The 26,919-nt window shown below is 48.4% G+C and overlaps 1 protein-coding gene across 5 annotated transcripts in view; it reads right to left on the bottom strand.

Annotated features, from left to right (window-relative positions):
* Nucleotides 1–5,242: 5,242 nt before the first annotated feature.
* The window catches only part of CDC42BPA (CDC42 binding protein kinase alpha), a 289,477-nt gene continuing 267,800 nt past the window's right edge, over nucleotides 5,243–26,919 (bottom strand). For 3 of the 5 annotated variants that reach the window (XM_088444439.1, XM_088444441.1, XM_088444442.1), the window contains 8 exons: nucleotides 25,692–25,789; nucleotides 24,923–25,007; nucleotides 20,850–20,973; nucleotides 19,851–19,968; nucleotides 17,227–17,406; nucleotides 8,661–8,778; nucleotides 8,306–8,460; nucleotides 5,243–7,301 (listed from right to left, as the gene is read on the bottom strand). In XM_088444439.1, the coding sequence (XP_088300565.1) occupies nucleotides 7,170–7,301; nucleotides 8,306–8,460; nucleotides 8,661–8,778; nucleotides 17,227–17,406; nucleotides 19,851–19,968; nucleotides 20,850–20,973; nucleotides 24,923–25,007; nucleotides 25,692–25,789 (1,010 nt within the window). In that variant the 3' untranslated portion in view covers nucleotides 5,243–7,169. The remainder of the gene's footprint in view (nucleotides 7,302–8,305; nucleotides 8,461–8,660; nucleotides 8,779–17,226; nucleotides 17,407–19,850; nucleotides 19,969–20,849; nucleotides 20,974–24,922; nucleotides 25,008–25,691; nucleotides 25,790–26,919) is intronic. The other 2 variants (XM_088444443.1, XM_088444444.1) reach the window with 1 other exon arrangement.

Below are 26,919 nucleotides of genomic sequence, written 5' to 3'. Positions count from 1 at the left end.
ACCCCGTCCCTCGTTGTGATAGAGGAACGGGAACAATGACCCCTGCTTTCAGCAAGGACTCTATAGCCTCCTGAACCTGTAACGCCTTGGTCTTGTCCTGAGAAGGACTTGTGCAGAAAAACTGGTGGGGTGGTCTGTGCCGAAAAGACAGGGCGTACCCCTGGGAGACCACTTCTCGAACCCAGGCATCCGTGGTGGTATTGTGCCAGCACTGGGCAAATAGAAGAAGTCGGCCTCCCACTCTGAGGTCCCCCAGAGGGAGGCCCGTCCCATCAGGCCGCAGGTTTATCTTCCTGCTTGGAAGAAGGGCGCCGAGCACTCCAGGCTTGCTTCTTGGGTTTAGAGGCAGTATTACTCGCAGACTATCTCGGGAAAGACTGACCTTTCGCCTTACCCTGAACCCGAAAGGAACGAAAAGCCGAACTCCGAACCTTAGCAGGCAGTGCCGCCGAAGGGAGGAAGGCCGACTTGGATTTAGCCAGGGTGTCCACTATTTTGTCCAAGTCCGGACCAAATAGTAATTCCCCATTGAAAGGTAAGGCCTCCAGACCCTTCTTTGAATCAGAGTCCGCTCTCCAGGACCGCAACCACAAGGATCGGCGGCCAGACACCGCTGCAGCCGATACCCGCGAGGTCAGCAGACTAGCATCTAAAGAAGCTTCACCAATGTTAGAAGCAGCGTCCCTCATTTGTCCCAACAACGCCCGCTGGACATCCGGAGCGTCGTCTGGGAAGGTATCTTCCAATGCATTGGCCCACCCCTCAATGGCCTTGGCCACCCAGGAGATGGCCATGGACGGTCGGGCCACCGCCCCGGAGAGGGAGTAAATAGACTTTAAGCAAGTCTCAACTTTCCTGTCCGTGGGATCCTTCAGCGAGGATATCGACGGTAATGGTAAGGTGGCGCCCCGAGTTAAACGGGTGACATGGGAATCCACCGCAGGTGGAGTTTCCCATTTTTTACAATGTGCCTCAGGGAAGGGGTAATTAGAAGCCAACCGCTTCTGAGGAAGGAATCTCTTACTGGGCGCCTGCCAAGCTACCGCCATATGATCCGTCAACTGATCCGACAGGGGAAACACCGCAGAAGCCACCTTAGTTTTTTTGAAACTAGGAAACTTCGACTTAGGAACCGGTGCCTCATCCTCTATAAGAAGAATAGCTCGCACCGCCCTAACTAGTGCTCGCACATTAATGGACGACTTGGTATCCATTTCCTGGACCGAGGCGTCCGAGTCAGTGTCATCAGGGACCTCCCCATCATCTGAGGAACCCTCTGAGTCCGATACCTGAGCAGCCCGTGTCATGAGTGGGCGTTTTGAAATCCTAGAAGGCATGTCAGTCTGCAACATTGACTGAAAAGCCGAGGAAGCGGCTGCCAAATTTTGCACGGAGTTGGAGAGCACATCCACCCATGGTGGAGGAGTCGCCATAGGGGCCTGAAAAGGTACCACAGGCTGCTGCGGCACAGGGGAAGCCTGTATATACATAGGCAACCCCGCATAGGGACCTACTGATTGAGACCCAGGAGGACTCCGCAATAACTGCGGGACACCCGGGAACGGGGGATGGTCGGCTGGGGCACCGCCCTAGTAGGGAGAGCAGTCGGGACCGACAGACGGTCCGTAATAGACACCAGCACTTGAGAAAACATCGCCCACGGTGGTTCCTGCGCCAGAGAAGGTCTGGATGGGCCAGGAGCCACCTGGCATCGACTACACAGGCCATCCTGTGACAAATCCTCCCTATCTACTCCTGCAGAACAGCGTCCGCAGGAGGAGCCACTGAGCGCTCAACCTCCTCGTCTGACATGACAGAATATATTATATATCTGGCACCAGGGTAGAAGTAAAACGCACTCACCGGTGTGCTGAACAACAGCCCACAATATGGCACTGAGTAGCACACAACTGTATGTGACGGACCTCACAAATACGTGATCTATATAAGTGAGGTCAGTAGAAACGCCCCTCCCCCACACACCTGTAGGGCTTGTAGGAGAAGTAAAGGGATAGGTATAAGCTGACAGTAAGTAGAAAATAAGCACAGACAGGCAGCACTAGCAAAAGTCACATACCATGCAGGAAGATATACTCACTGCACCTTTCCACTACAATCAACCTGCCCAGATTCAGTGTCTGGGAGGGCTATAGTGCTGTGTACGCTGTCCTTAATCAGGGGAGAGGTACACAGGGGGACCGGTCCGCGTGCTCCCTGAGATCTGCGCTGCCACTGGGAAAATGGCCGCTGGAGACCTCAGAGGAGGAGTGGCCGTGTAACTGCAGCTCAGCGACGCCAGACTGCGTGCTGAAAGGCGCGCTGAGCTAAGGGGAGGAGCCGCTGACAGGGAAGGCTTCCTCCCCTGGCTGGCCATAACCCCAGGGATGCTGGCTTCCCGCTTGCCCCTTTATCCCTGGTGGTCTAGTGGTCCCACGGGTTATGGGGGGGGCCCCGCCGCCACTGCCAGCAGCCTCCGGTCTGTCCCCAGGACCGGAGGCTAAAGGACTGCATTTAAGGCATTCCGCGCGCCGCCGCTAGCCAGCGACGCGCGGCTTACCTGAATCCCCGGCGACTCCGGCAGCAGTCCTGGGAGGTAGACAGAGTCCGGCTAGTACGGACTCTGCCCTCCCGCCGCGATCCTCAGATCAGTACTGGCGTCGCGGCGCCAGTCGGGGATCAGAGCGGCTGCGTGGGCGTCTGTACAGACAGCCCTTCGCTGCCATCTGTAGTAAAAAGAGATTAAAATAAATAAAATCTAACTTAAAATAAAAAGCTTCTGGGAGCTGCTCCTGCAGCCCCCCTGCGCGGTGACCGACTCCGGCCGGGCACCAGCTTACACTGAGGTGCCTGTGGCTCGGGGGCGGAGTATAGAGGAGGACCCAAGTGCATCCTGGGAGCTAAAAGCTTAACTGTGTGGTGCCCATGGATCCTGTTCCAGCTATAACCCCAAGGTCAACCCTGTGGACCCCCTATGGACCATGAAGTAGAAACAGGGAATGTTCGTTCCAAAATATTTGCAATAATTTGTTAAGCTGACCACCACTTCATGGTCATTCCCATCTGGCCAGTCCCTACACTGACTCTCAGATATATGATCTTTGCTGTGTTACATTTGGCTCAAGCTAGCACACACTTTTTAAACATGAGTATGGCTTAAAGAGACAGCACCACACTCAGGGATATCCGTCAATAAGTTTGTTTTACATTTGATATTTTTTATGTAGATGGTGTGGTCACATACCAAGGGCACCCCAGATGGTTGAGTGCCGTGGATTAAGCATTAGTTGTCACTTTTTTGGGGGGCTCCAGGATGATTTCACCACTTTTTCACGCACTTCTCCCAGGCCGCTTTTTATAGACACATTGCACAACCTCGCCACACAATGTATGGAAGTTTCATGAAACAAACTCGCTCCTAATTGGATTAACCCCCATGTACCAAACTTAATTCTCATGTACAGGACACAAATTTACTAGCCGTTACAGCTCCCTCTAATGTTTACAAGCGGTATTACGTTTACAAGGGGTAGACTGACACAAAAATTCGCCACAACACAAACTTCCACTGAAGAATAACAAACCTATGGATAAAAACATTACCCTTCATTTCTGAAATGCAATTCTGGGTAGTGGAAGTCACATGAGCACTCTTGGAGCCACACGGACCTCAGACAAATTGTCCACCAAGGGCTGGACAGCGGAAAAGGACACATTCTGGACCGTGGCTCTCCATTTACACAAAAATACGTCTGGGTGCACTACTGAATTGTCAGACTAATTGCGCCGCTGGTAAGTAACTGAAATATTACCTGTGAAATTTAGGATTTGACAAATACCCAAGAGAAATGGCACAAAACCGCTCTCTTTCTAGGAGATGAAGAAATTATGCAGGGACAAGTTTTTTTTCCACAATCAGGACCTTTCTATCAAAATACACTTTCAAAATGAGTCATGTGATATCATGTCTGTCCACATATAAATGTACAGGGGTGACGTTACTGCTCTCGAAATATAAGCCAGGAGCTCATACCTATCCAGATAGATGAGGTTCTCTGTAATTCTATATGGATTGGGCCTGCCATCGATGAGGTTCCCCTGTAATTCTATATGAATTGGGCCTGCCATCGATTAGGTTCCCCTGTAATTCTATATGGATTGGGCTTGCCATCAATTGGGGCTTCCTAGTAATTCTATATGAATTGGGGCTGCCATCAATTGGGGCTCCCTAGTAATTCTATATGGATTGGGCCTGCCATCAATTGGGGCTCCCTAGTAATTCTATATGGATTGGGCCTGCCATCGATGAGGTTCCCCAGTAATTGTATATAGATTGGGCCTGACATCATTCCCCGGTAATTATACATGGGTTGGGCTGCCATTATTGAGGTTCCTCTGTGATTATATACTTGGTTAGAGCTGCCATCGTTGAGGTTCCCCTGTAATTGTACATGGGTAAAGCTGACATTGTTGACGTTCCTGATTGTACATGGGTTGGGCTGCCATTGTTGAGGTTCCTGTGTAATTAGATGGGTAAAGCTGCCATTGTTGAGGTTCCCCTTATAAATGTGTAGAGTTGCCATTGTTGAAGGACTCCCGCATTACAACAATTCATAGGCAGGCTCTTCGTACAGTACCTCCTCTTTACACGCCAGCACCAATCAGAGGATAACTGAAGTTATAACAAGGGCAGCATGCAATGGAATGAAAACTCTGTAAAGTTCTTGAGCGCAAAGGAAGCTCCTGAAAGGTCGCGTTACCGGGAGAGAGCTCTGCTTTCTGCTCACATTATACGTTTCTCAGACACACTTTTAGGATTTGTAGACAAAAGCAAAGTCTCCTTCTACTGTCAATGAAATTAAAATATTTTATTGGCAAAACCAAACCGTTACCAGGTACACTTTATTCGTTATGTCAAAATGTCATGCTCCTATAGCCAGTATGGGCTAATATATGTGATCAAGAAAACCGGCAGATCTGTATCAGTGGCTAAGACAGCGTCGCCGTTGCGGAATTTCTTCAACATTCTGAATTTCATAATTTGCATATTTCCTAGAAATACCCAGCACGCTACGGGCCCCTGATCGTTCGCGTCATAGCTACTGACACAGAGCTGTTTATATCAAAATGAAAAATACATGGTGTCTTGTTTATTTTCTTCCTTATTTTTTTTTTTTTACTTTTGTTTTTTTATATATATATATTTTTTTTTTTACTTTTTTGGTTTAGCATTAACTGTAAAAAAAAAAAAAAAAAAAAAAAAAAAACAAAAGAAAAAAACAAACAAAAAACCAGCATTGTGATTATAAATATTATATTAACAGATAAAATGACATCTCCATTGTAACAAACACAAAAGGAAAAAAAAAATATTTTGCAGAGACTGCGCAAAGCGCAATACGTGGATTTATACAACGCAGGAAGAGAAGGAGACATCGGAATACTTTGGTGAGGGGGACGGTGACATAGAAAAAAAATATAATAAATAAATAAATACAAACAATGCAGATGTATGGAAAATACAATGACCTACATGCAAAAGTGTGACCGTAGATTTTTTTTTTCCCCGTAAACTTGACAAATATGGCATGAGGAATATTTGGGGGGGGAGAGGGAATACTTTGAGTACATCCAAGATCTCAGAAGAACTTTTTTTTTTTGCAGTCAAAAAGAATAATCCTTTACGAGACTTTTACAATGCCTCTTTGGTATGCTATAGGCACAGGAATTTTCACGAAGGCTAACAGTGGCCAAGCGGTCAAAATCCAGAATAACACGTCTGCGGATCAGGAGAAGCCGCAATACCATTCCTCCTCCAGGTATGCACTTTAAATTTAAAGTTAATAACTAATTAAAAGGGTTGGTGTCACTATTATAAAAAAAAACAAAAAAACATGTACATTGCACAGCTAGTTTCAATAATTAAAATATGGCAACCAAGTGAAATATGTAAAATACTTTCACCTAACAGCCTGCAGATGTCACTGTTTCCACTACTGTACCCAGAATAAAATGTAGCCGTTGACATTGTGTTTCCCAGAGAGAGACATAGCACAGTGACACCTGGAGGCTATAAAAGGAAGTACTGCAGATCATGCTGAACACAGCGGATAAGATGATGATCTCTAATTAAATAATAAAATAACTTCTACGTAAACAAAACATTCTAAAAACATGTGACGGTACAACCCTTTTAAATGTTTTTTTGGAAGAGAGCGCTTTACAGAAAGGTCTAGTGGTAGGTGGGCGCTGAACAATAAAAATTTCCCAAGAAATTAAATATTCACGTGGGACTGCAATCTGCTTTACAGACACGAATGACGACTGGAACCTTAAACATCAAGGTCCCTGTCTGCTCTATGATGCAACTGAGGCATCGGGGTTTGAGGGCAGGCTCCTCCTGTAGCGCAGAAACCGCGGGGGACTGTAGATCACCAATGACTTAAAAAAAAAAAAAAAAAAACAATGGCGGGGACGAGTGTAAAATGACTGACCACGTAAAGCAAACCGTGAAGTGCGTGTGATTGTACGGTACGTACTCTGCTCCGTTTAAGCTGGTTTATCCAATATCAATTATGAATGCAAACAGTCCATCATTAAAATTACAGAATCTCTCATTAAATATGCCTCTATTCTCAGTGGAATACATAATCCTTATATATACACATATGCAATGTACTATTTAGATTAAACTCTGCTTTTGTAGTAAAATACGTTATTGATGACAAGTGGATGAGGGGCCATGGAGAGGGGCAGCGGGCTTGACATTCAACGTGTGGACACGCACCTGACGCCTTCTCCCTGCGAGTGGACAGGTGACACAGTGCTGATCCTCAGACAGTCTTTAAGGAATTTTACTGGGCGCGGTGCGGACCCCCTCCCTCCCCCTCAGTCTCCCCCAAAATGGTTTATTCCTATGTGCGCCAATTTGAGCTAATTGCAGCCTTCTGTGGCTAAAGGATTTCACTGCAAAGAAACCGCTTGTAAACCATTATGGAAGCAATCATTCCTACTATCGGGCGCCGTCTGTCCGCCAACACGATGCCCTGCGGCTAGTGCGAGGCAATGTGGCGGTATACAATCCATCCTATCGTGGACAATCCCGAGAAGCTGGCGATCAGGCAGGCGTGAAGGGGGGGGGGGTGCAGAGAGCAGCGGGAGGGGCGAGAAGTTCATGCGTCCCAGCTGACATGGTCCGAGCTCTCTAGCGAACTGCTCTTGGTCTTGTGAGGGGACACCGGGCTTGGGGGGCTGCTGAGGTTAGAGCTGTTGGAGGCCGTTGAATGCCTTGGAGAGTCCGAGTCCTGGTGGGCGACATAAAGAAAAACAAAATAGGTTAAACGTGGAGGGGGCTTCACATTTGGAGGGTCACCCATTACTCTGACCGGTCTGTAGAGCGTAAGAAAAGAGGGTACTCCCCCCCCACCACCACCTCCAAGGTCCTCCACGCTACCAGAAATTGAGCGGATACATAGCGTTTACAGTAGTAGTACCCAAACCCTGTCCTCACGGCAGCCTAACAGTCCAAGCAAAGGTGACTCATTTAGTGCCTTAGTAACGTTTTTTTTTTTTACCATTTGTGCATGTGCATCGATATCCTTAAAACCTGGACTGTTAAGGTGCCTTGAGGATAGCGTTTCGGAAACCCTGGATTACGGTGAAGGAGAACGGAAGCTATCCTGTCCTCCAAATGTGTGCTGTATTGTGCCCCCTTATACAGTGACATTGAGGTCGATCGGATGAAGTCAGAACTCCTGCACTCTTCTAACGTATTAGCTCCAGGCCTCAAAAAGTGGACATCCCATTCATAGCTCTGACCACCACCTTATTAACATCTCTGTATAGCCCAACACTGTGCCTGAAGCCCTGTCCTTGTGTTTTGCGTAAGTCACCGGCGCAATCCGAGAGAGGAAACTGCAGCTGTTCCCTAACATTTTTGGAGTCCACACCTCCACCCATTAGATTTTGTTTACTATGTTGCCATGGAGCCCACAAGGGAGATAATTACAATGAAATAAACAACCAGTAGCAGATTGGCGGAGAGGAAACACAGAAGGGTAGGGAGCAGTTGCTAATTATTTCCCTGTAAAAAAAATAATTCAAATGAAATCGCCAATGCAGTCCGGGGGGGTCTAAGTCTTCAGGCGCACTATGGAGCTTTACAGAGCAGTAGGGGGAAATACACTGCCATGTCCAAGAGCGGATTCCCAGGGAATGATCAATGGGTACTTCCATATCTGCTGTTCTATGTAGCGCTCATTATTTGGGTGACCGCGTAGGATAATGCAGGACAGAAAGTAATTCCCACCTCTCGCTCGTAGTTTCCTGCTGGCACATCGCTTCCTTGGTCAAGTCCTCCGGAAGATAACGACCCATCAGATGGTGAGGTCCTGGGCTGTCGTTTTGCCCCATAGCTGCCCCCAGAGAAATCTCGCCGCAAAGCACTGCCGTTCTGCGAGGACCCTGCAACATAAGGTAGGTTAGATACGATTGTGCTGCGGGCACAGTGATGCCCACTGGGCACATTCAGGCCCAATTAATTATTTTCCAGAACAAGCAGATCCACCCCCCCCAGCACGTCAGCCAGTGGCCACGTTTCTCAGATGTGGAAAGAACAAGTGGCCACAATCCACACTATAGATTATCGGAGCGCCGTGACTTACGTGCAGCCAGCCCACTGCTGGCACTCATAGACCTCCCTGGCTCCCCGCGAGACTTGGTGATAGACGGAATACTGACGGATCCACTGAACATCGTCCGACTGTCCTGGTGCCGGGGGTTCTGTGTAAGGCAGAGAATGGACAGGTTACGTGTCTGTGTGTAGCTCTCACAATTCAACTCGGCGAGGGAAGACAGGAACTACAAACAGCTGCTTCTCACTAAAGACAAAGTGATATACGGTAACCTTTGTAGGCATGACAGACAGTAAACACACGAGGAGTATACGCCCAAGATCCAAGTCCAGCCAGGGCAACGCAGGCGGCAACATCCGCGCTGCAGATTACAGCAAGACCAACACTGTCACATCACTCCACTCCAACACAGAAGCGCTCAATGAATTCAATGCTGGCAATGTGCAGATCACAATGTGACAGAGTAATGAAGCCCCCAGGACAGGAGAAAGAGAGAGGATTCAATTCACTGGTGATCGAGCAGATGCATCTTGGTGAGCACGGGAACGTCAGCTCTTAGGCCTGTGGGGCGGCCATTTTGGGAGTTGGAGCAGTGTTGATAAGATTGGAGGGTATAAATTCACCAGGAAAGAGTAACATCACGGGGTGTATATTGGGTCACTGGCCCCTTATAACAGACAGGTTGGATTGTCACAATCATTGGTTCAGCTCACAAAATGGCTGCCTCATGCAGTGCCGCTGAGGCCTAGTAAATAGATAGGACTCATTCTAGCGCACAATGGCCATAAAAGGTCTCTCTCCGCTGTGTATGGGGGTAAATGTTCCATGATACAGTGGGAATACCATTATCCACAATATACACTAATGGAATTAATTCTGGACACTTTTAGGAAATCTTTTAAATTTTGCGTTTAGTCATTATCTTTACATTACAATCACTTATAATTTATATTCCAATCGAAGTTCAGTATATGTGCGTATAATCATTACTGTTTATTTTTAAGTTGTCATTTGCCTAATTTCCAGTGAAAAATTCAGTAAAAACAAGAGATATGGTAAGAACTTACCTTTGTTATCTCTGTTTCTACGAAGTCCATAGGGTCCACAGGGTTGACCTTGGGGTATAGGTTGGGAACCAAATCCGGGCACCACGCAGTTCAAGCTTTTAGCTCCCAGGATGCACTTGGGTCCACTCTCCCTATAACCCCGCCCCCCAGCCAGAGGCACCTCAGATTGTAAGTAGCCAAAGGCCGGAGGAGGAGAGAAAAAGAGAGAGAAAACTGGAACACTCTAGAACCATACTCACAGAAAAGGAGACGGGAAGCCGGTGACCAGTAACACAGCCCATATGAAGCCAGGTGCGTCAGGGCGGGCGCCCTGTGGACCCTATGGACTTCGTAGAAACAGAGATAACAAAGGTAAGTTCTTACCATATCTCTTGTTTTCTACTTCAGGGTCCATAGGGGGTCCACAGGGTTGACCTTGGGGATGTCCCAAAGCAGTTCAACCAAGGGTGGGGACGCTCCTGTGCTGAGAGGAGAATCCGTCGCCAAAAAGGAAGCATCCTGAGAGGCAAAGGAAACCAATGCCTAGAACCTTAAAAAGGTATGGACAGAAGACCACGTGGACACCTAGTAAGGCAAAACAGCCGAGGCGCCACGACGAGCCGCCCACGAGGGTTACACGGCCCGAGAAAAAAACAAGCCTCAACGACAGAAATGCCCACCCATGGGTAGGCCCCTGAGGAAGACATACGAGGCCATCCAGTCAACATTTCATTATAGGCCGGCCATCGTTTCCTGTTAAAACCAGAAACCGCAGACCACCAATAAGGAGTCCGCTTACCATAAGGAACTTGAACGGATCACATAAAGCCAAAGAGGCCGGACCACAGTCCATGAGGCCACAACAGCCGAGAGGACTGGGAACTGAATGGCCATACCATAAGTTCCAGAATAATATGGAACCTAAAAACCACTTTAAGAAGAAACACAGGGCGAGAGCAACTCACACCCTGACATGATGCCCTCCAGAAGAGGGAGCCACATGAGAACGCTCCCCATTCAGACACTCTCCTGGTTGATTTAAACACCCTGAGAGAGAGAGAGAGAGAGAGCTTAAACAATAGACCATGTAATGGCTATCACAACCAGCGGTTCCATGGACTGTCCCCGGAGGGAACAAAGAACCACTACTAACTCCCCAGGAGTCCCTAGGGAGGATAAGTGGAGACATAATCCAGAAAACACTCCAAAGGATGAACTGGATACCAGAGCGGAGCAATTCCATATCTTAACCATACCGACAGTGTAGAGATCCGCACTGTCAGGAAGGCCAGGCCAAGGGTGAAACCCAAGCCAGCTGGAAGGAATGCCAGAATATCTGGAAATCCTGGACACCGGAGGATCGTATCGACAGGTACGATACCATAAGAATTATGTATGCCACAGTCCGTGGCAGATCCCAGCAAAGTCTGGCCTATCTGCTCTAAACATCTCAATGAAGACAGAGCCAGGGAAGCCCGAGGACCACAGTAGGGGCGCAGTTAAAGACAAGCGATCCAGATCCAGGGAAAAACAAGGACCCTGAGACAACAGGTCCAGATAGTGAAGCAGTAGGAACGGAGCATCGAGGAGGAGACTCCGAAAATCTTAGTACCAGTGATGTCTGGGACGACCTGGAGCCCCCAGAAGGAAAGCCCCTCCGTCTCGAATTAAACTTCCGAAGACCTCGAGGAAGAAGGGAGACCGGAGGACACAGGTACACAAAGTGGAAGGACCACTTCACTGACAAAGAGTCACTGAAGGTAGCTTCAGTACTCCTAGAGCTGGACTGTAACACCGGTAATGTGTGATCGAGTCAGAAGGCCATGGGGATCAATCCCCTCAGGGAGGCCCCCTCTGCTCACCAGGAGTTGAAACCTCTCTTGGAGAAGAGACTAGTCCCCGGGATGCACGCCGTGACGGCTGAGGAAGCCCGCTTCCCAATGGAGAGCTCCGGGAATAAACACCGCAGAGTTGGCCAGGAGAAGACCCTTGGACTATGTCAGAATGGGTGACATTCCTAACATTGCCACCCAACTACCAGTGTTGCCTAGATGGAAGCCACTGTTGTGACACTGTCGGACTGAACCTATTCAGGTTAACCGTGACAAATGGGTTAGGCCAGAGTGAAAGTCCAAGACAGCTTAAAGTATCAACAAGGTAAGTGGCAGGGCAGAAGCGACAGACGTCCAACTGCCCCGAAATGAATGCGGACCAGACACTGTCTTTAGCAAAGAACACCCTGGACGAGATGGCCATAGCCACCCGGACAGAGACCAACTCGCCTCCGTAGAAAGTATCATTGTTCGAACAGTGATCCGATGGAAAAAACTCGATCCATCTGGAGGGGAGTCAATTATGGCAAGGCCTGGAATGGAACTGAGCACATTCCACCCTACCAAAAGGTAGACACTCTGGTAGACCGCGCATCACAAAGAGTAATGACATATGTCGACTGCGTAGATATCCGCACCCTCGAAGTTGAAGAGTGGAGATCTTGTCTTACGCCAGAAAAATTCTCAGATTCTGAGAATCCAGCAGTGCTCCCAGATGAAGAAAACCCTGTGAGGGATGCAGGGAGGACTTTTCTGTGACGAGAAGAAGCCCCGGTTATCCTGACCTGGCGGTAAAGTACCTTGGTGATCCTGCTAAAAGTAGGAGACCGTCCAGAGAAAGGAGCATTCGGATACACTGAACAGGTGAACTGTCAGAAAATCCATAAAGCTGGTAAACCCCGGTGGAGTTGAGGACAGCCCCAAAAGGCAGAGCCCGAAACTTACAAGTGTTGCTGTGGCACAGCAAACCTGAACCCATGCTGATGAGAGGGCTCTGTATGTACCCGTAGGTACGTATCCTGAATACTCGGATATACCATAAAATCCCCAGGTTCCAAACATCGGATGATGGAGCATGGACGATTCCACCTGAGTCAAGGCACCGTTGGAATCTGATTCAGGGATTTGAGACAGAGTATAGGCAAAGGAGGACCAGTCGGTCACCGCCCCAAAAAGAAAGTAGAACAACCAGTCCCTCACTGAGATAGTGAGGTTGGCCGAAATAGCTCTGCTTACCACAAAGACTGTATAGCTTTCTGGGATTGTAAGGCCCTGATCAGTTCTGAAGAAGGGCCCGTGTACCAATGCCTGTGAGGAGGCTGCATGAGCAATGAGAGGCCGTTGAGAATCAGTACCTCACTCTGGAAATTCCCCAGATGTAGACCTGTCCCGTCAGGCTGAGGGTATATCCTCAGGTGTAGAAACAGGGTCGTCCGGAAGTCCAGGACTGCTCGGTACTGGATATGGTGGCCCCCGTGGAGGCCGACAGCCTAGGAAAAAACAGGCCTTTAGGCTGACCCTGAGGACAAAAAGACTTAACAGAGTTAGTCCGAATGTAGTGGGAGTAGCTAAAGACGGTATCTCCCCATTAGTGATACTGCCAATGATGCAACGATCTTGTCAAGGTCAGGACCAAACAAGAACTTCCCCCTGGAAGGAGTGTGCACCTCTGCTTTCCCATAACGCAGCCATAGGGTACTGCGGCGGATACAGATGCCGCCGAAACCCTGAAAGTTAGAAGACCGGCATCCCATGAGGTAATCCCACATATGACCACTGCATATTTTGTGAGCGGCAAAAAGATATTTGAACCTCAGACGTGTTGGAGGGGAAAAACGTCACAAAAGCATCACCATGCGATGGCCATGGTAGGACGGGCAACAGGCCCTGAAAACGAGTACATTGATTTCAGGCAAAGTTACCACCTACGGATCCGTAAAATCCGTCCAGGCCGGGATGGGAGGCGTATTAATGCCTGTAACCCGATGATTAACATACAAATCCATCCCAGAAGGGGATTTCCATTACTTGTGAGGACCCTCAGGGAATGGGAAACAGGAGGCCTTTGTGACTCCTCGTATCTGGGGACAGCCAGACTCCCGCTATGAGATCCACCCGCTGGGCAGAAAACGGGAGATGTATGATACAGGTGCAGGATCGACATTCTCTATATCCAGAATGAGCCTGGCTACCAGCCCCAAAGCAGGGATAATAATACTTGAGATCGGCTCCCCCCCATGTGAGAGGGAAAGAGCCGAATATACCATCCAGTTCACGGCAGAGCCACTGGTCAGTAACCACAGGGCGTATATCACGCCAATTAGTATTTCGTATAAAACGACATCCACCAGGGTGGCCGTTGTGGTAATCCCTGCAAGGGGAATGACAGACCGATGTGGTATCGGAGGTAATTCATGTACTGTGAAAAACCCCGGCAGGGAGCGATAGTCTGTGACACAGGGGTAAATTGCAAGAAATTGCGAGATACCCCGAGTTCAAAAGGGCAGTATGGTGAAGTAACTCCAAGCGAGTGACGACAATGGGGCCCGCCCGGGCGATCCTCAAAGGAGAGGATCCTGAGAAACAACGCCCTTTAAGGGGGTCGTGCAAGGGGCCCGGCCCCAGATGGTGCCGCATACGTAAACCTTTCTGAGTTAAAATCCTCCGCACTAATTCCTGCAGGCTATGACTTGCAGGATAGCAATAATGGGTGCAGTATCGTGTGCAATCTCCTGGTCAGATATATCTGACTATCTTGACGGAAATATTAAGCAGCGCCATACCGGTCCTGACTGACGCTAAGATTAGCTGCAGGAACCCATTATCAGCGTACGCAACTCACAGTTCCATCTAAAATATGGCAACATGCAGCACGCAACAGTATGTGACAAACCTCACAGATATTAACAAATATATATATGTGAGGTCTCAGAACCACCCCAGGTACACCTGTATTAGGGCAGATAAAGAAAAGGGATAGATATACACTGACAGGTGAGAGAAAAAGCAGACAGTCAGCACTAGCATAAGTCACATACAATGCAGAAAAATATATATACATACATAAGCATGACATATAATATACTGCACAATATCGCTACATTCAACTGCCCAGATTCAGTGTCTGGGAAGGCTATAGCGCTGTGTACACTCACCCAAATGGCCAGGTACGCAGGGGGACTGGGCTCACTGACATCCTAAGAGTTCTGCAGCACCACAGAGAGAAAATGGCCGCTGGAGACCTCAGAAGAAGCGTGGCCCGCGGAGGAAGCAGCTCAGCGACGCCAGACTGTAGTATTGAAAGGCGCGCTGAGCTGAGGGGAGGAGCCGCTAGACAGGGAAGGCTTCCTCCCCTGGCTAGCAATTAACCCCCCGGGATGCCGGCTCCCGCTGCCGCTATAATCCCTGGTGGGCTGTGGACACGCGGGGTATGCCTCCATGGAGGGGGAGCCCGCCGCCACCGCTAGCGCCTCCGGTCTGTCCCCAGAGACCGGAGGCATAAGGCTGCATGTACACGCGGGTCACCGCAAGCGGTGACCACGCGACTTACCTGTCCCCGTCGATCCGGCAGCAGCCCAGGGATTCCTCCAGAGCCCGGCTAGTACAGACTCTGGGGTCCCGCTGCGATCCCCAGATCTGTACTGGCGTCGCAGCGCCGGCGGGGTGTAGGAGCGGCAGCTCAGACGTCCATTGGACAGTCTGATGCTGCCGCTCTGAAGAGTAGTAAAAAAATAATAAAACAAAACTCTTTTAAGCTTAGAGGCTGCTAAGCAGCCCCCCTGCAGTAACGGTGACCCGACTCCGGCCGGGCACCAACTTAAACTGAGGTGCCTCTGGCTGGGGGGCGGGGTTATAGGGAGAGTGGACCCAAGTGCATCCTGGGAGCTAAAAGCTTTAACTGCGTGGTGCCCGGATTTGGTTCCCAACCTATACCCCAAGGTCAACCCTGTGGACCCCCTATGGACCCTGAAGTAGAAACCACAGTTTTACAGGTATGCTTTTATTATGGATAAAAAATATGCAAGTTTAGCAATACACAAAATGAATATTTTATTGGATAGCCTCTGTTTTTAAGAACAGTTTTGATTAGTCGAGGTATCGAGTGAACCAGACGTCCCAGATCTTCAGGTGAAATCACGTGGTACCAGGCCTGGATTATGGCTTCGACCAGCTCTCTCTTGTTACTTGGATTTTTTCGTGATACCGTCACTTAAAGCCTTGACCAAAGATTTTCTAGCGGATTTTAATCCGGACTATTTCCTGACCAAGGCAAGACACTGATTTGGTGATCACCGAACCACTTCATGGAACTGTTGGCGGTGTGGCATGGCGCTCCATCCTGCTGAAAGATACACTTCCGTGGGTCAATTTCGAACAAATCCTCGATTGTGGGCAACAGTTTCGCCTCCAGCACTGCTTCTTGATACTTTATGACATTGATATTGCCATCAACGACAGCCAAGCGTCCCACACCATGGCTGGCCATGCTGCCCCGCACCATCACACTCACTGGGTGCTTCATAGTTGCCGTGCTGCACTCGGGCAAAAGATCTTCTCCGGGCCAACGCCGAACAAATTTCACTCCATCACTCCCGAAGATGCTGATTTTGGTCTCGTCGCTCCAAATAATCTCGTCCCAGTCTTCTTCTGTCCACTCATTGTGTGCCAGAGCCCAATCTATACGTTTCTGGTTTCGATACGGCTTCTTTCTCGGGGTCCTAGCTCGCAAACCATTGTCACAAAGTTTTTTTTTCGTATGGTTCGGTCACAAACTTGGACACCAGATGTTTTCATTATGTTGTTGGTGGCTTTTGCAGACCTTCGACGGTCCTGCAGGGCCAGGCGATAGATTCTGCGCTCCTCTTGTTTTGTAAGCGCGGGCTTTCTCCCAGTTCTTGCGGCCGATTTCGTCGACCCACTGCTCGCAACTCTTAAGCAGAGTTTCCTTACACCTGACTTTGTTGCCCAACCTCTTTGCAATTTATTCATAGGTATACCCTTCCTCATGAAGCGTCATGGCTTTGCCTCTCTTCCCAGGTGACCAGTCAACACGTTTCGAGGTACTCAGAGCCATTTTAGTCGTTATTCACACTTTGACCAGAGCTGCAACTAGCTTTGAGGATTGATTGTAAAGGCTGCCGCAGTCTGGATGAATTGAGTGCTGAACAAAGCACATGAGCCTGCATGGATGCTGTGTGGGACCTGCTCCCGGGTTCCTGTCAGCATGCTGCGACTCTCAAAACCTGCTCTCTCTTTTCTTTCTCCCACTCTCTCTCTCCATCCCCTTCTCTCTGTTTCCTCTCTCTGATAAATCATGTTAAAATATTAAGTAGAAACATCATACATTAAAATAAAAACCTTAAAGTATTGATTTGCTATAGCAGAATATGAATTTTCTGCATATATATCAAATAAAACATTTTTTTTATTAAAAGTGTCCGGAATTAATTCCACTACTGTATTGGTGCCAAATCCCCACAGAAATAAGATGGCACTTTCGGAAGCGCTATACATTGCAAATGTCCCCCCCCAGCGATCCAGCCAGAGGATGAGGGGGTACATATTTATTACTGATCTACGTAGATTCTACCACAGCTGAGAGAAAGATGGCGGGGCGGTGAGCGACAAGAGCGGGCAGACACGCATGAGAAGCGGCAGTGACATGAATCCAGGCACACCACACAGGTTAGTACAGCGCAGGGCCTCAGCTGTGCGTACCCTGTGAGAGCCAGGGGTGGAGCTGGGGGAGGAGTAGGAGGAAGAGGCGGGGAGTACGGGATCGGAGGAGAGGAAGTTTTCAGCAGAGTTTACAGTCATGTGATAGACGTGCTCAAAGTTGCTCGGAGTGGAGATCAGGCTGGAGTGATGGCGTAGAGGGGATGGATAAGGGGACCTGGGCTAGTAAAGAGACAGAAAGGAAGATACAGTCAGGGAGCAGCTCCACCGTCATTAGCAACACTTTCCCTGGCCGAGGGCCTGATTCAGCACGGATCGCACTTTTGCAATCGCGCACGCAGAAGTTATGCAAATGAAATCGCAATGCCGTCGCAGCACAATATAAAGAACGCCCACTTCCCTTCACCCACACCTGTAGTATCTTGCAAGTTGGCGAAAACATCGGTAACATCGGAGCCTCATGCACAATTAAAGCAGGTCAGACCTTACCCAGAGATTGCTAAACTTCCGGCATATGCACCGAGACCTCAAGCTGCGTATGGCATCGCAGTGAGCAATTTATGAACGCCCCTGTAACGGCGCCCCAGCGCACTGGCACGCCTGCGTTTCGAAGCCCACCTCCCCGTCACACCCTCGAACGATAATCACTCTGCCATAGGTCTGCGTAGTCCTTGCAATCGCTTTCCTGATCGCAGTGGAGTCTTTGCGCGCTGTGGTGCAACCTATGCGCATAACGCAACAATCGGCCGATCGCATGCCTATTAGTAGTTGCATTCCTTGTTGAATCCGGCCCTAAGACTGCATTAGGACTTGATAACCCAACTGCTGACATTCAGGACTATTGCCGGGCATGGCGGCGTCCTCTCGGTTATGTCAGGGCGGGTAATATGGTGGCAAAATCCGCCAAAATGTAACACCTTTGCACTAAGCGCGAGTCACTCAAACATCCCTCCCCAAATTTAACTATCCCCCCTCCCGTCTCACGCCATATATACGTGGCAGGAAGAGAAGAGGGCGTCTCTGAGTAACACACGTGGCCAATGGACAGACATTAGTGGGAGGCACTACAGGGGAAATCGCCCTAAAGCTTCTGATCTGCTGATAATTGGCTGTAATTGCGCTCAGTTAGTGGACAGACGCTTCTTATGGCGTTTTCAGATTCCCCAACACAGAAATAACGCCATTTTATTTAAATAGTAATTATTTGTTGCCAGCAGCCATTTTGTGGGCTGCAATAAACTAGGTTGACAATTGGCTTGCTCCATAAAATGGCGCTCATCACGGTGTGTGGCGGACAGAGAGAGTTTGGGAAGAAAAGGTTACAGAATGCTCAGGAATACGGTCTCACAAAGTTTACTAAGTATCACTAGATTGCTGCAAGTTTTCACTGCTGCTTTATTCTCTGATGGAAAAAAAAAGTCAACGGCCAGGGTCACTGTTTAATATAGATTTAGATACAGCGCGACGCGTTTCTGGGCCCACGATGTTCGGTATTTGTAGTGGTGACGCCTATCTGAGGTCTGCTAAGCCCTGATATAACTACGGAGTTACAGGCATCGGGAGTAAGCAGCAGACGTAATACAGAGTGCGCCGTTCAGCTGGAACTGATGAGTGATGCGCAATGATGTGTAAATTAACTGGGACAAAGCTGTTTTTTTTGTGCTGTGTTTTGTTGATGTTAATTAAAAAAAAACATATTATTTACATATTAATAATGTTACCACTTATGGCTGCAGTAACTTTTTACATGAGCATTTTTGATTTTTACAGTTTTCCCCTCTTCTAAATCTGCGCCGTACAGAAGAATGAATCCGTGCACCGACAGCTGTTAAGCCCCTCTGTAAGTCAGCGATTGTATCAGGACAAACAACTCTCTTTCTAATCAGTTTATCAGTTCGGTGATGGGGTTACTTTTCAGTTTACATTTACCCTTTCTACTTGGGCTGCGCAGATCTGGTTCCGCTCTAGTTTAATCTGCTTTGAAACACTAGATTTACTGACTACAACAGAGTCAGCAATACCAATAAGTCATTGGGGTGTTTGCTTTCTCCCCAGCCCCACATTTAAAAATCACAAACCTGACCTTGACCCCAATTAATTTGCAGACCACATCAAAAACACCTGGACCCCTCTGGGGGGAGAGTCGTAGAATTGCAGAGACTATTGATCAATGTGTTTTGTAAGTACTGATCTCTAAGCTTCAAAGCAGACTTCTCTTCCCCCCACTCAGCGCCCTCTAGTGGTGCCATGATTGCGCTATTACATATACATTTCATAACATAACATAACAGTAACGCTGAATTTAAAATGAAAGTCGTCTCACATAAAACATCGACTAATAACATCTGTAAAGATATATGTAAGAGAATCAGGTACTTATGAATCTATTAGAATGGGAGAAATTAAATTATGACCTCATGGACGACTCTCTGTTTGAAATCCCTGATAACAGAGAACAATAGTGTGGATCCCATAGGATGTGGAACATTCCCCTGTAAATGTATCGGAGGCATTACACAGATATGTGAATGTGAGGAGCAGCTCTTATAATATGCGGCGGCCCCTTATTAGCCTCTCGCGATCTTATATTGGTTTAGGGGCAGAACCGGTGCCATCGGCCCGCTACACACGGAGAGGTCACATTTTCCCATCCGGCAGCCGCTCACCATGGGTAGGTCTTTTAGGATTTGGATGCCGTCTCCGGGCCCCATATGCGCTATGTGGTTGAAGTTTGTTGGGTTAGAGATCAGTTTGTTTCTCATCTCCGGGTCTCGTAACATCTCCCTGTAAGACAGAAGCGTTAGTGGCACGGGCACGGCGGCCAATCGACAACATGGCAGAAACAGCACAAATACAGGGTTCTAACCAGCGTTGCTGAGAGGGCGGGTACCCAGGTACTGGTCCTGTCTATGAGTGCTGGGAAAGTGCAATCATGCCCCCCCTTTCTCCCCCCGCCACTGCGGGCACCATAGGGAGGAGCTTCATGATGGGGATTAGCCGACACCCCCTCTGGAAGCCACGTCCCCACCTGTAGTACTGGGCCTGCCCAATGTCTTGGGGGCCCTGGTCATAACTATTACTCAGACATCGGATTTCATTACTCTGTCTTGTTCTATTTGGATCAATGCTCATATTTCCAATTCCTGCAATGTCACTATTTGCCGAAAGCAGGTGCCCTCTCACTAGTGCTGGAGGGAAGCCGATGGACGAAATTTCGACCACGGGCTCCCCGACTATCTAATCCCGGCAAGGTTCTAATGACAGGCGTCGAAATCCCGACACCTGTCATTAGACCTACACTGGGAGCCCGACATCCGGCATACCGATGGAAGGTAAGCTGGGTGCCGGACGCGGACAGCCACGTGGGGGGGGGAGGGTTAGGATAGGGGCTCCCGGGGGGAACTTAAGAGTTAGGCTAGGGGGGGGGGGTTAGGTTTAGGCACTTAGAGGGGGGTTAGGCACCCCTAAGGAGGGTTAGGGTAGGGAATTAGGTTAGCAATACTTACCACAAAGAACGATCGGGATCCTCGCCCCTGCCGGGCTGCCACTGTCGGGATTAGAACCGCCATTTTCCGTGCTGGAAACATCCCTTGTGCACAGCAATGAATGGCGCCAAATGCGACAACTACACAAATAAATCCCCTGTGTGATGGAAGAGCACTTACCTCCGCTGCTGCATCCTCTCCTCCTCCGGCACACGGAAGGAGTACCGACGTTTATTGTTGATATTCCTAACCATCTGCTTCCGGCTATTGTCTGATGTCTCAGGAACAACGAGCTCGTCGCCTTCTGAAACACAATGAAGCAGCGATGGATGAGCCCCGGATATTGGCTGCTATGCGGGTATGAGGCCAGCCCAGTATTTACACGGTTAAAGGAATCTACTGGGACTGGAATACAGTGTAAATAAAGACGGGGAAACCAATAATGATGGTAAATCTATTAACTTGCTGATTATTGTGTTATATCTACTTTCTGTGAAGCAGATTCTGTGCTATTACTGTCACTGTCAGAACTAAAGTGCCCCCCCCCCCCCCTCCATCAGTTACCCACAGTGCAGGCATCCAACCAGTGACATATATGCCAATCCCCACACATTGCAGATACCAAGGATAGGGCACCGGCGGGTAAGCTAATACCAACTGGGCCCACCAGCAAACTCTACACACTATAAAGGATACATTTGTACTAGATTTGCTCTAGGACCACTCTATGACACACATGGGGCAATTACATCCCCCTGGTACATTCCTCAGATGTAACACTCACAGCCCGTTACTCAATGTGACATACGAAGGGGTGTGGATTGAAAGATCTACAGTAAAAAGGTCGACAATGTCTAGACAGACACCAGATGTCAGACAGTCAATAGGTCGACATGGACAAAAAGTCGACACACTAAATGTCACCATGAAATAATGCCAACAGGGTCGACACGGTTTTTTTCTAACCCTAATCTTCACCCTCACCCTCTCTCCTGGTGCCTAACCGTCAGGGTAAGTGCTTAACCCCCCTGTAAGTGCCTTACCCTAAAAAAAATAATAGTAAAAAAAAAATATATATAAAAAATTAGTCGACCATTTTTGTGTCGACATTTGACGGTCGACCATTTGTACTGGTCGACCTAATGACTGTCTAACATCTGGTGTCTATCTAGACATTGTCAACCTTTTTCCTGTAGATCCCCATTTGAAGACGTGTTATACTCCATACATTGGTATGTAGTCGGCAATTATTACATTAGTCACTGGTTAAGCATCTGAAAACACGGCTGCTTTTCATCAGATTTATTTTATTGTAGCCAAATTATCTGTCCCGTATATACAATCCCTACTTTAAGGTGACCCTTGTTACCTACAGTATAATGTAACGCACTAAACCAATCTCCTCAGTAGGGATCAGCAACACCCCAGGGAACGGAAACATCATATTCTCATAGAACGCTTACATGGAACCGGTCACTTCCAAAGCTGTATAAACGTGGGCATGGCACGGGACACATCACATTCTCATAGAACGTTCACATGGAACGGGTCACTTCCAAAGCTGTATAAACGTGGGCATGGAACGGGATATCACATTCTCATAGAACGCTTACATGGAACGGGTCACTTCAAAAGCTGTATAAACGTGGGCATGGCATGGGACACATCACATTCTCATAGAACGCTTACATGGAACGGGTCACTTCAAAAGCTGTATAAACGTGCTGATGGCACGGGACACATCACATTCTCATAGAACGCTTACATGGAACGGGTCACTTCCAAAGCTGTATAAACGTGGGCATGGCACAGGACACATCACATTCTCATAGAACGCTTACATGGAACGGGTCACTTCAAAAGCTGTATAAACGTGGGCATGGCACGGGACACATCACATTCTCATAGAACGCTTACATGGAACGGGTCACTTCCAAAGCTGCATAAACGTGGGCATGGCACGGGACACATCACATTCTCATAGAACGCTTACATGGAACGGGTCACTTCAAAAGCTGCATAAACGTGGGCATGGCACGGGACACATCACATTCTCATAGAACGCTTACATGGAACGGGTCACTTCAAAAGCTGTATAAACGTGGGCATGGCACGGTACACATCGCATTCTCATAGAACGCTTACATGGAACGGGTCACTTCAAAAGCTGTATAAACGTGGGCATGGCACGGTACACATCGCATTCTCATAGAACGCTTACATGGAACGGGTCACTTCAAAAGCTGTATAAACGTGGGCATGGCACGGGATATCACATTCTCATAGAACGCTTACATGGAACGGGTCACTTCCAAAGCTGTATAAACGTGGGCATGGCACGGGACACATTACATTCTCATAGAACGCTTACATGGAACGGGTCACTTCAAAAGCTGCATAAACGTGGGCATGGCACGGGATATCACATTCTCATAGAACGCTTACATGGAACGGGTCACTTCCAAAGCTGTATAAACGTGGGCATGGCACGGGACACATTACATTCTCATAGAACGGGTCACTTCCAAAGCTGCATAAACGTGGGCATGGCACGGGACACATCGCATTCTCATAGAACGTTTACATGGAACGGGTCACTTCCAAAGCTGTATAAACGTGGGCATGGCACGGGATATCACATTCTCATAGAACGCTTACATGGAACGGGTCACTTCAAAAGCTGTATAAACGTGGGCATGGCACGGGATATCACATTCTCATAGAACGCTTACATGGAACGGGTCACTTCAAAAGCTGCATAAACGTGGGCATGGCACGGGATATCACATTCTCATAGAACGCTTACATGGAACGGGTCACTTCAAAAGCTGCATACACGTGGGCATGGCACGGGACACATCACATTCTCATAGAACGCTTACATGGAACGGGTCACTTCAAAAGCTGCATAAACGTGGGCATGGCACGGGACACATCACATTCTCATAGAACGCTTACATGGAACGGGTCACTTCAAAAGCTGTATAAACGTGGGCATGGCACGGGACACATCGCATTCTCATAGAACGCTTACATGGAACCGGTCACTTCAAAAGCTGCATAAACGTGGGCATGGCACGGGACACATCACATTCTTATAGAACGCTTACATGGAACGGGTCACTTCAAAAGCTGTATAAACGTGGGCATGGCACGGGACACATCGCATTCTCATAGAACGCTTACATGGAACGGGTCACTTCCAAAGCTGCATAAACGTGGGCATGGCACGGGACACATCACATTCTCATAGAACGCTTACTTGGAACGGGTCACTTCAAAAGCTGTATAAACGTGGGCATGGCACGGGACACATCACATTCTCATAGAACGCTTACATGGAACGGGTCACTTCCAAAGCTGCATAAACGTGGGCATGGCACGGGACACTTCACATTCTCATAGAACGCTTACATGGAACGGGTCACTTCCAAAGCTGCATAAACGTGGGCATGGCACGGGACACTTCACATTCTCATAGAACGCTTACATGGAACGGGTCACTTCCAAAGCTGCATAAACGTGGGCATGGCACGGGACACATTACGGTGCAAAACCATCAATCAAGTTGTCTTGCTCATACCTTGGCGCACACCCACCTTCTGCTTTATGGGAAGAACCTCCTTATCTTAGGGCAGTGGCGTCACCAGGGGGGTGCAGACCGCACTGTGTGTAACCCTCCGAGAGGGTGACACTAAAATTCTGACTCCTCCTCAGTGACAGGGAACCGGGCGATGCACAGTTATATCATAGTGCTGGGCACACCACCCCCAGAGTGATGAAAAGACACGCCCCCAGAGTGATGAAAAGACACGCCCCCTCCCAGAAGGACCACGCCCCTTTTTCGGGCTTGCACGCAAGGGATTTGCTTGTCGCACTGGGTGCCACTGGTTTGGGAGCGCTGCAGTCTGAGACAGGATTGTGAATGGGGCTATAAGTAACACTTCATGGCAAGTTCCGATTCCTATTACCTAATAAAATACTATTCATTGGAGCCTCAGTTTTGTCTTGTTAAGGAACACTTGGTCTATAGTCTTGTATCAGATTTGCACAGTTTAATCTTCGTTACGCTGGTATTTTTGCACCTATCCTGAGGAGAGTCACCTCGGCTGGTGCAAAAGGCATCTGGAAATGTCCCTCTGAGAAACGGCCAATGACCACGAGGGCCAATAAAAATCATAGAGTGATGTCAGAGCGCGGTAGAATGCGATTCTGCTTCCCGTAATGACCAGGGAGTAATAATATTCACTTACCAGCCATTTTATTTTTGAAATAGATTAGTCGTATGGTTTCCAATCCCAGAAGATTGAGTGAGCCCTCAGCATTCAGTGGCCGCACCTGCGGGGGGGGGGGGGGGGAGAGAGAGAGTGCTCAGGGGGGTCCGGATCTGGCATAGTCATGTGATCTGTGGTAATACAAGCCCTAGCAAGACAACGGGCAGGCGGAGAATGCTGGGACTTGTGCTCCACCACAGCCAGAAAGTCACAACACTTGTCTAAATATGTTTTATTACATGGCATTAATCCAATTGTCCTTTTTACCTGCGGTGATGATCCCAGAAGTGACTGCAGTAGCTCACAGTAAGTCTCCCTGACTCTCCTCATTGATAGGGAGACTAAGGGGTCTATGCACTAAGACTTGGATGGAGTTAAAGTGAAGGGAGATAAAGCACCAGCCAGTCAGCTCCTAACTGTAATTTTTCAAACACAGCCTGTGACATGGCAGTTAGGAGCTGAGTGGTTGGGACTTTATCTCCACCCAAGGCTTAGTATATAGACTCCTAATACATTAAAGGAGAATCCTGCCTTTTGGGTGCAGTTGTTGTGTTTGGGGCCGGGTTTGCCTATCTATAGAGGAAAGCAGAAAACCTGCACTGCTGATACTCATTAGTAAAGCAGTTTGTGAAGCACATTACATCACACAGACGCCACCTCTCGGACCTTACATCTCCGTGGCTCCGGTCACCAGGACATTACTGGTCAGTGTCACATTGTGCGCCTAATCACTGCAGCCCCGATTTACCTTTTTAAGAGGAATGGTCTGAATCCACTCCATGGAATTAATGTCATAGACGTCGACGGCGTTCTCGCTGTATACAGACAGGTACGGGGCGTTGTAACCTGCAAGAGGAAAAAAGCTAAAAATATCAAATGAAATCTCCACCTTACAAGTAGATGTGTTAGGAAACACTTTAATATATGGCCACTTTAATATATGGCTATTTCTTTAAACAACAATGTTATATAAGTAACCTTATGGTCAACTAGGGGATAAACAGGCGTTAAAAATGAGTGTGTGTGGGATATAAGAGGAGGATAGAACCTGACTGAAGCGGGTTTTACGGGATCATTTTCATAGAACAAAATCGCCCTGATAACCGTGTATCGCTCATTGTTCTCCGCTTCCATGTCCAGCGCCAATCTAGCGCCCTCGCCGGAGCATTACACAAGATCACAGAGGTCTCCAGTTCTGTAACATCCTATAATACTGATAAGAGAATCTCGCATAGTACCAGGAGCCGCGGCCGGCCGCCATGGCGCAGCAGGAACACGGCTTTCCGTTTCTCTTTCTCACATTTGCTGTACACAGCTGCATGTGTGGGCGGATGGGTCTCTTAGCCAGGGATCTTACTATATTCCTGAGAAGACGGGGCCTGCCATTACAGGTATCACCCCAGGCCCGCATTATTCACTAGCAGCGTGTGCTGCTCTCACAGTAACTAAAGTAGGGATGTGCGGTTCGGATTTACTCGGATATGTTCGGCTCTCAAAAACGGCATCATATTGGCTACCCGCCTGTCACGTGTTTTGGAGAAATCCGAACTTGGCGATAAGAACCGAATAAAACCAAACCCGCACATCTCTAAACTAAAGTAATAACATTAGTACTGCTGGAGGAATTGTAGGTGCCAGTAATATGCCAGCTGTAGAAATGATGCATTATACAGGATTTAAAGAAAGAATATTAATGTCCCATAAAAAGCACAGAAGTGAGAGCAACGCCAAGTGATAGGCCAAAAGTATCGGTGACAGCAGCACACGTAATACAGCAGCTGCGAGAGCGACAGCCAGTAAAACCCCACCCCAACAGCAACGGTGAGAGTAATGCCCAGTAATACCCCAACAGCAACGGTGAGAGTAATGCCCAGTAATAACCCAACAGCAGCGGTGAGAGTAACGCCCAGTAATAACCCAACAGCAGCGGTGAGAGTAACGCCCAGTAATAACCCAACAGCAGCGGTGAGAGTAAC

The sequence above is a fragment of the Taudactylus pleione genome, unplaced genomic scaffold, assembly GCF_031769625.1.
Source record: "Taudactylus pleione unplaced genomic scaffold, aTauple2 ptg000363l, whole genome shotgun sequence".
NCBI lineage: Eukaryota > Metazoa > Chordata > Amphibia > Anura > Myobatrachidae > Taudactylus > Taudactylus pleione.
Note: the sequence above shows the minus strand (reverse complement) of the source record. Positions and strands in the feature narration are given on the sequence as shown.